The sequence below is a fragment of the Urtica dioica genome, chromosome 11 (assembly GCF_054948205.1).
Source record: "Urtica dioica subsp. dioica isolate 48M chromosome 11, U.dioica_male_clone48M_v1_H2, whole genome shotgun sequence".
NCBI lineage: Eukaryota > Viridiplantae > Streptophyta > Magnoliopsida > Rosales > Urticaceae > Urtica > Urtica dioica.
The window spans coordinates 4,678,900-4,691,253 of NC_142766.1; the positions used below are offsets into that span (position 1 = coordinate 4,678,900).

Genomic DNA, 12,354 nt, shown 5'->3' on the forward strand with positions numbered 1-12,354 from the left:
GCTCTTACTGGATCCGTCTCTCCGGCCTCCCCTCGGAGATGGTCAATGACCAATGTCTTCGCCGAATCGCCGCCACCTTCGGCGAGGTCCTGGAGTGCAGAGTCAACAAAGGAGGTCGTTTCCGTCATTCAATCCGCTTTAGAGCCTCAGTTCCGATCAGGCGCCCCATCAAGGCGGGCTTCTTCCTCGACAGGGGCGACAACAAGTTCTCGTGGGTCCAGGCGAAATATGAAAGTTTGGGCTCCATCTGCTTCAGGTGTGGTACTCTCGGACACGGCCAATCGGACTATTCCCACGCCGAAGACACTCAGATCAAGAAGGAGGGTTTCAGGAAAATTCCCATGTTTGGCGAATGGATCTATGCGTCTTCTCCGATCGAATCTTGTTTCTCCAATGGCGGCAGAATTCCTCTCCGCCATGAAATCCCCCTCCCAGAGGAAGACGCTCACTCTGATCTTCCAGGCGGCCTGGAGAAGGACAATACCAAAGAAGGTACTGCCCTCGACCAACGCGCCCGGGACAGCTCCGTCCTCAACGTCTCTGATGCTCTGCCACCCACGTCGCGAACCTCGAATCGCTGCGTCAATCTTTCCTCTCCAGGATATGCGGCCACTGGTCTCTCTCTGAACAAAGGAAAAGAAGCCTTATTTCCTTCCCCTTCATCCGCTGCTTTACAGACCTACTCTAAAAAGAGGTCATAAGTCAAACCTTCCTCTCATTGGCCCCAATCCAAACTCAGCCCAGAAACCCTGGCCTCCCCCACGCCTTCACACCTCTCAGGCCCTTGTCCCTCTCAGATCACCTTGGGCCCAAATCACCCCACCTTAACCCTGGGCCCAATTATGCCCCAAAATTCTCTGAGCCCCACGGGCTCTGTCCCAAATCCCCCCCAGGCCACCGACAATGAGATTTCTTTTCTCACTAAGGCTCTCAAGAATTCCTTCACTGAGATCAACTCCCCCCCCTCCCCCCCCCCCCCCCCAACGTCCAGCAACTCCAGACCAGGTCTAAAAACCAAGCAAGCTAGCTTGGAGAAACAGACTTCGCCTCGAAAACGCCGTCGTACTTCCTCGAGCCGCCCTACCGACTCTCAGCATGAAGATCCAGCCCCGGCCTCGACCATTTCTCCTCCTGATTTGGACGAGCCCATTACTAAACTTCTATCGGCGCCCCTCATGTCCCGGGGCGACCGGTCACAATGATTAGCCTATTTTGGAACGTCTTCGGGCTAGGCGGCCCGGAGACGATCAACACTCTCACTCACCACATTCAAAGGCACAACCCGGACTTCGTTTTTCTTTCGGAAACTAAATCCACTAAGCACCGTATGGATTGTCTATGATTGAAGCTCGGTTTCGAATCTTGTCTTAGTGTGGGGAGTGAGGGTAAAAGTGGAGGCATCGTTTTATTTTGGAAAGGCGGCATCAATCTTAGAATCGGCTCCTATTCGAAAGCTCACATTGAAGCTTCGATCACTGAGGACGACGGCGCTTGTTGGTGTGTTATGGGTATCTATGGAAACCCAAAATCGTCTCTAAGGAAATTTACATGGGAGCTCCTTTCACGGGTCCATAAGCTTGCTAGTGGTCCTTGGCTATGCGGGGGCGACTTCAATGAGCTTCTCTATAACTTCGAGAAGAAAGGTGGTGTTAGGAAATGCCCGAGTCATATGGGGGCTGTCAACTCGAGGATTTGGGGTACGTCGGGGACCCGTTCACTTGGAGGCGTGAAAACCCGAGTGGCGACACTACCCTCGAGCGTCTTGATCGATGCGTGGCCAACGAGAAATGGCGTTCCTTGTTTCCCCAAGCCACCATCACGTACTTAGACCTTTGGGCCTCCGACCACCGGCCCCTCCTCCTCTCTACGGACGGCCTACACACCCGGAACCCAAGGTTCCCCCGTCGCTTCATTTTCGAGAAAGCTTGGTGCGAAGAAGATGAGTGCAAAACCATTGTTACTCATCATTGGAACACCTCGCTCTCCTCGTCCCTCGCCCTTTGTGCCTCCGCCCTTTCTTCATGGGGAATGGCGTGAAAACCCGGGTGGCGACACTACCCTCGAGCGTCTCGATCGATGCGTGGCCAACGAGGAATGGCGTTCCTTGTTTCCCCAAGCCACCATCACGTACTTAGACCTTTGGGCCTCCGACCACCGGCCCCTCCTCCTCTCTACGGACGGCCTACACACCCGGAACCTAAGGTTCTCCCGTCGCTTCGTTTTCGAGAAAGCTTGGTGCGAAGAAGATGAGTGCAAAGCCATTGTTACTCATCATTGGAACACCTCGCTCTCCTCGTCCCTCGCCCTTTGCGCCTCCGCCCTTTCTTCATGGGGAAAAAAGCGCTTCCGTGAGCTCTCCTCCGGCATTAAAAAGCACAAGCTCAACCTTAGCCGCTTAAATGACTCCTCTACTCCTTTCGACCCCTTATCCATTCGTCGAGAGGAGATTGCCCTCAACTCCCTCCTAGCCAAAGAGGAGTGTTATTGGAGGCAACGTAGTAGGGTGTCTTGGCTCTGAGAAGGCGACCGCAACACCAAATTCTTCCACCGGAAAGCCTCTCATAGACGGAAAAAGAACAAAATTGTTGGCCTCTACGACGAGGACAACCGATGGACCGAGGACCCGGTGGGTGTGAAAGGTATTATCTCAAACTACTTTGTCAATATCTTCTCGTCGACTAACCCCTCTTCGAGAAATATTGCTCGTGTTACCCATTGCCTGCTTACCTCGGAGTTTACTAGAGAAGAGGTCCGAGCGGCATTCTTCAACATCGACCCCAATAAGGCCACCGGGAAAGACGGCTTCTCCGGCCTTTTCTTCCACAAGTTTTGGGACATCGTGGGAGAGAGCATTACCAACACTTGCCTCGACATCCTTAACCACAAGAGGAACCTCGGGCCCCTCAACGAAACTCTCATCGCCTTAATCCCCAAGGTCAAACACCCAACGAAACCGCAAGACTTTAGGCCCATAAGTCTTTGCAATGTGATCTACAAAGCCATCTCCAAATGCATCTCCTCTCGTCTTAAATGCACATTGGAGAGGGTCATCTCCGAGAACCAAAGCGCATTTGTAGGCAACTGCCAAATCTTCGAAAACGTCATTATCGGGATCGAGGGTACCCATACCATGAAGAGGGGTCGATTTGGCAATGGTAAATGCGGTAGTCTCAAACTCGACATGTCTAAGGCCTTTGATCGTGTGGAATGAGATTTCATAGAAGCATGTATGGAGAGGCTTGGTTATGCCAAGGAATGGGTAGAACTCGTCATGAGATGTGTGCGCTCCGTTCACTACTCCTTTATCCTTAACGGAGAAGTGAATGGAAACATCACTCCGGGTCGGGGCCTTCGCCAAGGTGACCCTCTTTCCCCGTTCCTCTTCCTTATTTGCTCCGAGGGTCTCTCCGCCTTGTTCCGCCGGACTGAATCGTCGAAATCTATTCACGGCCTCTGCTTTGGGTACCACGGCCTTCAAGTCTCCCATATCTTCTTCGCCAACGATAGCATGATTTTTTTCCGGGCCACGGAAAGAGAGGGTAGAGAGGTCCGGGAGCGCCTCGATTCTTATGCCCGGGCATCCGGCCAACTTAGCAATTACGAGAAATCCAAGATTAGCTTCGGGAAATCGGTCAAAGCTAACCTTGGCAACCTTGTGGCCCGCGCCATCGGAGTCAACATCACCAACGGCCATGATAAATACCTTGGTCTCCCTCTCTCCTACGGTCGCAGCTAAGCCGAAGTTTTTCGATTCATTTGGGACCGAGTGTGGAACAAGGTCAAAGGTTGGAAAGGTACCTTCTTCTCGGCAGCCGGAAAAGAAATCATCATCAAGGCTATCATCCAAGCTATTCCTAGCTACGTCATGCATTGCTTCAAGCTCCCTAAAGGTCTTATCGACGATTTACACAAGCTCTCGGCTAATTTTTGGTGGGGCTCCGACGAAGAAAAAAAGAGGACACGTTGGGGACAATGGGACAAGTTGTGTATGCGGAAGTCTCTAGGAGGTATCGGGTTCCGTAACTTAGAATGGACCAATAAATCCCTTCTCGCTAAGACCGGGTGGAGAACTATCCGGAACCCTTCCTCGCTTGCTTCCTGGGTCCTTAAAGCGAGTTATTTTCCGAACTCATCCTTCCTCGATGCTCCGGAATCCCGCCACGCCTCCGGTCTTTGGAGAGGTCTTCAATGGGGGCAAAGAAGCCATTATCCTCGGCTCTAGGTGGAGAATTGGTGACGGCCTCGCCGTGGATGTCTACTGAGACCGTTGGTTACCCCGTCCACGGAATTTCTACATTCGTCGGAACGTCTCTACCCCCTCCCCCCCCCACCCGACCTTCTTGTGGCGGACCTAGCACTCCCCTCCGGTGATTGGAACGTCCCTCTCCTTCACTCCCTCTTTTGTGATGACGACATCGACGCCATCCTTCACCTTCCCAGCACCTCCGACTCCTCTCCCGACACCCTTTGTTGGCACCACACCAAAGACGGCGAATGCACCGCCAAAAGCGGATATTGGGTCATTGTGGACTCTTTCCAACCCCCGGAAGCTTCCTCGACGCACGCTACAAGGCTTTGGTGGACCACCCTTTGGCGGACCCGTGTCCCCCCCAAGGTTCGCTCTTTCTTATGGAAGCTTTGCATGAATTGGATCCCCACGAGCCGGAACCTCGCTTCCCGAGGCATGGACATCGACACGAGATGTTTTCGGTGTGCGAGAGAGGCTGAATCTTCTTACCACGCCATTTGGGGCTACCCAACAAGTAAGCGCCTATGGAAAAAAAATAGGCTGGTGTTTGAAATGTATTACTTAAGCTTGAATTGTTTTTAAATCAAGGAAAAACTGTATAAAATAGCCATTTGAAATGTATTAATTAGCAAAATAGCCAAAGTTTCAACTTTTCAGTAAAGTAGCCGAATTTAAGTTTTCAAAATTTTTTTGACAGCTAAAATTAAAATTTTTGACGATTGTTATAAGCAATTTATCACTCTAAAAAAAACTAATCTTGGGGTCGAATTTTTTTTGAAACCAGATTACTGCACATTTTGACTATTTTACTAAATTAAGATAAACTTTGACTATTTTGCTAATTCATAACTTTAAATTGACTACTTAACTACGCCACCCTTGAATCAAACCAAATTTTATTACAAATATGACACAATCAATCCTATGTTTTCAATTCAAATAAAAAAAAATATTCAAAACGACACCATTTAAACTTGCAAACGGAACGACCCTTTTACTTTACAGAAACTATACACGTTCCAACTAAAGAAAACAAAAAAAAAAAGATATAAAATATGAATTTCATATTCTATCTGTGAAATGAAATTATATATAATTTAATTTTTAAAGAAGATATGTCATAAATATAAATTTATTTTTCTCTAGTTAATCGCAGACTGTACAAGCAATGCGGTCAACTAAAAGGTTAAAATGTTTGATTAAAAAACTATATGTATCTAAGAACAATTAAATTGAATTACACTTAGGATTTCTAATTTTGATACATGAATTAAATTAGACAATAAAATTTTCCATATGAAATCACCCCCCTTCAATTAAGAAAAATAAGTTTAAATAAAAAAGAAAATCCGGTACCCCGCATATTGCAACAACAAATGAAATAAGTATCACGACACAACCGCTTGAAATCAAAGAATAAAAACGTTCAAAGAATCAGTTGACACGCACAAACATATTCACACATTCATCAAAACAAGGATAACATATTCACACATTCATCAAAACAAGAGATGAGACACACACGCAACAAGCCCCAAAACCAAACCAGCCGCCAAGCCCTTTGCAGCGGCCGAGCTCGCGCCCGAGAAGCTTCCGGAGGGCTTATCAGTGGTGAGGATGACAACAAACCAGTCGTCCTCAGACCCGACCCCGGCGCCGGTGAATCTCGAGTCTTTGAGGAACTTGGCGTAGCGCGACCGAGTGTAGTTTCCGATCAGCAAGTCTCCGGTCATCCTCGGCACGCACGCCGGCAAGACAGCGCCGCCGAAGGTGGTGTTTGCGTCGATGTTGCAGTCTTTGAGGAGCTTCGGGAAGTTGACGATCGTGGCCACCACGCCGGTGGGGTCTTTCTGGCCGGCGAACTCGCCGGCGCCGCTGCATGGGTGGTTCTCGAGGGCGTTGGCGATCTCGTCGGCCAGGCACGAGGCTTTCCCGTTGATGGACAGGGCTGAGAGGTTTAGGCTTTTGCGGTACGTGTTGATTCCCCGCCTGAGAGAGTCTTCTTTATCTGTTCATCGCAATTTTACGCACGTGATTCAAATAATGCTTATTAAGTATTAACAAAAAAATTATTGGCTGAATATAACAATCTAGATAATTGGCACAAAAAAGAAGAAGAAGCAATATAGATAATAGAGCCACAGAATTTTGACGTTGTGGCATGGCTTAACGTGCGATTGAAGTAAATAAGTTGGAGTTATACTTAACTTCTCCCATAAGCAGATCAAGGAAAGGAAAAAAAACTATATTTTAAAATAACTACACAGCTTCTACGATATATATGTTACTTAGTTGTTAGTATGTGTATGGACATTTTATAATCATCATAGAAACAAAATTATAACTAATATGGTTTGGAATGATAGAACGTCAAGGTAAAGGACTTAAGATGAGAAAGAACGAAAATAAATAAATAAATAGGTAAACACGTACCATTACAATGGACTTGATAAGAAGACAAGAGGAAGGCTAAAACAAGTAGAGAGAGAAACAGGCAAAGTTTTGAGAAGGCCATGATATATTAGGGTATACAAACAGCAAGCCTTTGTTGCTTTCTAGTCTCAAAGGCTGTTTCAAATAGCATTGTCCTAATTCGCATGAATTTATACAAGTACTAAAGTGAGGAATAAAAGAGAAGTCCACTTCTCCAAGCATAATCTCATGTATATGACACATAGTAGACATTATATTCCGCTAGCTTTTAATTCTTTGCTTATCCATATAGTTGTTCTGTTCATGGAGACGATTCTATATTCTACAATTGCCCTTTACTTCTCAGGTAGTATGATGTTCCAATAAAATTTCCAAACACATATTAATTAAAAAATTGGTTTTCACAGCGTGGCCATGCATGAATTTAGATCATCTGTCTCCTATGATCTGTTCCTCCAATTAAAATAATTTTTGGACTCTCGTTTCAACCATAAAATACAAAAATAAAATAAACTGATGACGTTGTCATAAGAACAATATATAAGAGAGAAATAAGAGAGACATAGACTTGCGATGCATGGCAAAGGAAACATGAGAGATAAATGTTTTAGTTATATATATGATTATATCCACGGCAGGGAGCTATGTGTGAATTTATTTTCTATTTTTTTTAAACTATAGATTACTTTAGTGTATATATACTTAAATGATCATTTGCTCAATGTTATTACTTTAGTGTCATAAACTCGAGCTTAAAACAAGCGTGACACATATTTACACTATAAGAAGAAAACCAATTCAAATTAAACACATTCATATGAACCAAAGGCCACCTTCCTTTTTTTAAAAAGGTAGCCCAAATTTTGATTTTATTAAAAATATAGCCTAATATAATATTACAGTATTATTCCAAAATTATCCTTGTATTTAACATGGTCCCAGATTTACGATAACCACGCCTAGTTCGATGCTCCACCAAAATATCTGTTGAAGATATTGTTAATAAAGAGTATTTATTAACTTGTGAGTGACTGATTTGTGGTTAAGATTTGAGTGGGTCCACTCATCGAAATTGATCAATTCCAATGTATTCTTATTACTCGTTGCGACGGATATATGGTTGAATATTTATTTGCCAAAGTCAGTGTTGTATTGAATGAGAAATTGATGCTCAAAGTGTGTTAGATAATACCAATATTTGTGAATGATATGAATGTGTTGTGGTTGGGTGTTTGAGTCCCACATGGAAGAGGTATGTGGACCTTGTTTTGCTTATATATTCAATTTGTGAGAAAAGAGTTTGGGCTAAAGGGTGATTCTATTTTGTAGAGGGCCAAGAACTAGAGAGTAACCACGACCGTCATCGCTATTTGCAAAGTACCCCATTGGAGCAACAAGTGGATTTGCAAAGTGCGCCATTGCAAAGATGTCAACTTATTATTATTTATATATAAAATTGGGAGTTATTATCAAAATTTTCTATATATACATGTACATGTCAGTTATATTTTTTAAAAAATTAATACCTAAATAAACTTCTCTTTCTGCCTCTCACTCACAGACGAGTTCTTTAATATTAGTGCAGTTTGGCATTGCTTATTACCCTATTTTGCTTTTTTTTATTTTTATTTTTTTTATTTGGTAAATCAATTTTTAATAAAAATTGTAAAAGTGCTTTAAAAAATATTAAAAAAATCAGAAACTTGTAGCTTTTGAGAAACATATTTTTTTTTGTTTTTAATATAGATACCCATTTATCCTCATCTAGATAAAAAAAATACACGATATTACTATAATTTTCAATTCTGTCTTCCCAAATCTCTCTACCAATACACCCGACGACATTCACCGTTATATTCATGCTTTGTCGAATATTTTAACCGATCTCAATTTCTAGTCTCATTTATTAAATTTTTCTTAGCGGCTTTATATTAACTTATCTTGTCAATAATCTATACACATACGATAAGATATATATATGTAATTAGCACAAAGAATTTGCGTGCAACAATCAAAGTCAAGATTACGATTGAATTACTTAAACTGATGAACAAAGAAAAATAAGATATATAAAACACTAGATTAAACCTGGGTGGAAGTGAAACTTCTAGTTTCGTCCAACTCTGACCAGCAAGACAACTCATAAAAGATGATTTCTTGGTCTAGTTCAGTTCGCACGCGTCTCGCCTTCGTTTTTTCCCCACAGAAGAGACTTGTTTATCTGATGTCTTGCAAGAAACACTGGCCAACTGATCGAGTATGTCTTCCGGAGTAAACTTATTCGGTGGCCTGTGTCTTTTATTTCGTAGTATGTAGTGATCGTTACTGTTGTGAATAAATCACACGCGCAAGCAGCCGTGTCGTCCAAGTAATATAGTGTACGTGAAGTACGAGTATTGATCCCACGATGACTAGCAATTTTTTAACAATTTACTCTAACTTGTAGCGAATTGATTCCAATAAAAATGTGAATGGATTTTAAGACGATTAACAAAACTAAATAAACGAAACCAAAGAATTAAAGACGAGTTTTCAATAAATGGAAAGTAGGGATCACGATTTCACCGAAACTAACTAGATCGGGGGTTTGAACAACAAAATCTTTTCCTATGGATGCTAATCTCACTCTATCAAAAGTATTCACTAGCCTCTCTCGAGTGTTCTAGCAAACATATGTAATTGACGGATTGTTATACTCTCGACTTCTAATCCTATTAAAACAATCACACGCAACACGACATGAATTCAAGCAATTACATAAATTGCTTAGTTTTCTACTAACCTAGGATCAATTATGAAGACATGAATAAAAGCACGATTCTTTACTCTCTTTCGAGTAGCTAAACAGTCTTAGATAACCGTCTAATGTTGATAATATACTAGAAAGCATTAAGCATATTTCACATCAAGAAATCCATAATAAAGAAGCAATTAAGCATAATCTAACCCTAATGAAAACCTCCAACCTTTACCAATCTTGTCGCAACCCCATAAGAAACTTAGCCTCTAATGGTGTTCATAATCAACGCTAAACATAACAGAATAATTAAAAGCAATAAAACAAAGATTAAAAGCAAAAGAGAATTCATATAACATAAACTTAATGTTCAACAATAATCCAAAGCAATAAAATAAATAAAAGAGAAAAAGAAAGAAGAACTATTGAAGTTGAGGTTCGGAGGCTCGTCGGGTTGTCAATTCCGGCAAAGAACATTTTTTCCTCTTCCAAAAGCTCTAAAAAATAATTAAACATACTAAGAAAAATAAAGGGAAGGTATAAATGTATTTTTGAGAACCTAAATTAGTATATATAGGGTTTTAGGTGATTTTCAGAGGTATTTGGACCATTAGATAATATTTTAGAGTACAAAACACTTTAAAATTGAGAAATTGACGAAAGCTGTGTTTTTGGTCATCTTGGCGAGTTCTGTCTCTTGATTTCGTTGCAGCGCAATGAAATCGGGCAGCTGCGCAATGATTTTGAATCGGTCATAACTTATTGCTCTAATGTCTGATTTTCGCAAATAAATATGTGTTGAAAAGGTAAGAGAAAGCTCTATCCAATGGTAGAAATAATTCATTTAAAATATTAACTTAAATATCTCAAATCATGCAGAAGAAGACAAAATGTTTCTTGATTAGCTCTAATTCATTCGAAAAGTCTTCAAATCATCCCAAAGTTGTTCCATTGCCTCAAAACATGCAGAAGAAGACGACATGTTTCTTGATTAGCTCTAATTTGTTCGAAAAGTCTTCAAATCATCCCAAAGTTGTTCCATTGCCTCAAAACATTTTTAGCTGATGAAAAAGCTATAATAACAAATAAAAACACAAAAAGATATAAAAACCTAAGAATTCACTTCGATTCTAGTCTAGGAACGAGCGATTTATACGTATTAAGTGCACTCATTAGTTACTTTCCTCAATCGATGTGAATGAGGCAAATATCGACGATGGTTGTAGTAGACGATTCTGTTGCGTCTAGAGTAGTGCGACACACAGCTGAAATACTTAATTGTTGGCTCCATCTCGTAACTTGAATCCAGTCTCCCAGAATTCTTTCAGCTCTTCAACAACTAGCTGGAAGAACACGTCTGCGTCTTTTTCGAGTGAGCTCGGCCCGAGAATTTGAAGCGTCAACATCAAGTAATCATTCTTCAGGTACAACCAATGCGGCAAGTTATAGGTGTTGTCAATAGTGCCCACAAGAAGAGTAGTAGTGTCTATTTATGTACATTTGATGTCATATAGTCTTACGAAGACTCTTGCTTGTAATTGCTTATTCATTAATAAAAAGTTGAAACGTTCATTCATTCTTCCGTATCTGTTTGAAGCTTTGTGATAAAACATTAGTCTTTAGTCCATAAACAAACTAAACAACTTACGAAGAGACAAATGTAGATTTGCATGAACAAACTCTTCGTAGTTTGCTTAAAACGATACATTCGCAATCTAAGGGTCAAAGGACTATTGACTTCAGTATGATTGTTAGGAGAATCTATGATGTCTGGTTATGAGGCATTGAGAGTTGGAGACTCTATAGTTCTTCTAGGTATCTTCCGAAGGTACTGAATTGACCAGTGCACTTCTAGAGACAAGATAAGAACAAACCATTTAACCTCTTATGTCTCGAAGTCACTATGTATGAATTGCATCATGCTTACCTTAATCCTGAAATGAGACATGTCATTTCACACCTTAGTATTCTCATTTGAGAAAGTCAGAGTTCGGACTCACTATGTGATTCCGAACATGGCCTATTGGTGAAGTACTAAGTTGTGAGAATGTCATGAGTAACTTTGTGAAGTTCTCATAGATATGGAATTCATGTACAAGATTGCTGAAATGCAATGTATGTCACCTCATGCTTTGTTCCTTGGAGTGTGAATAAATGAACTGGCCAGTGTCCAAATTGAGTCCTGACTCTTTTGGATGAAACAATGTGACTTGTTAGCTCCTCGTCAATACATTGTTTCTAACTTATTCACAAGCGATAAATGAGTTGAGGAAATAACAGCTAGAAGGGTAAAATGGTAATTTAGTAAATCCCGACTAGCTGATGACATTCATGAAGGGTAAACATAGATAATATTCAGTGGATCCGCTCATCATAATTAGGTTGAATTCTTGGGTAGAAAATAAATTCATTTGAACCGAGAGATTTTCAGTGTCAGCTCTTTAGTGGAGTCAGTTGGCATTAAGCTAAACTTGGAAAAGGTTTGTGAACTTTTGAGTCCAAGTGTTTAGCTCAAGCTTTGTTCATTTGGGTCCATGAGGTCACTGTCACGAATCACATCGATAGGAATAGTTAAACTGGAAGCAATGTCAAAACAAGAACGAAAATTGTCAAAAGGGTATTTTTGTCTTTTGAGACAAAGGATGAAATGAATGTCAATAAATTTTTTGACAAGTTCATTTGATGACTTAATGTCACTCGGCCATGACTTGATCATTGGGCCTTGTGGATCAATTTCATTTCATAAGAATTTTATTGAAAATTCTAAATGGGCCTTTTCTTATGTTGTCATGAACAAGTGAAGAAAATTCTAGAAGCCTTTTTCTAGACATAATAGGCGCCCACTACCCAAAGAGAAAGGGAAATTATTTTGTGCATAAATGTATTTAGATACTTGCCAAAAGAAAAAGAGGAAACAAATTTCCTATGCATGGCA

At 41.5% G+C, this 12,354-nt stretch overlaps 2 protein-coding genes across 2 annotated transcripts; one reads left to right on the top strand and one right to left on the bottom strand.

Moving 5' to 3' along the window:
• The first annotated feature begins 1,939 nt into the window (after window positions 1-1,939).
• Window positions 1,940-2,518, top strand: LOC149380787 (uncharacterized). Its single transcript, XM_089601204.1, has one exon. The coding sequence runs from the start codon at window positions 1,940-1,942 to the stop codon at window positions 2,516-2,518; it is 579 nt and encodes a 192-aa protein (XP_089457330.1).
• Window positions 2,519-5,498: 2,980 nt separating this feature from the next.
• Window positions 5,499-6,824, bottom strand: LOC149380788 (putative GPI-anchored protein At3g06035). The gene is made up of 2 exons (XM_089601147.1): window positions 6,683-6,824; window positions 5,499-6,257 (listed from the first exon to the last, which is right to left on the bottom strand). Exons 1-2 carry the CDS (start codon window positions 6,762-6,764, stop codon window positions 5,749-5,751), a joined length of 591 nt encoding a protein of 196 aa, XP_089457273.1. The 5' UTR covers window positions 6,765-6,824; the 3' UTR covers window positions 5,499-5,748.
• Between the last annotated feature and the right edge of the window lie 5,530 nt (window positions 6,825-12,354).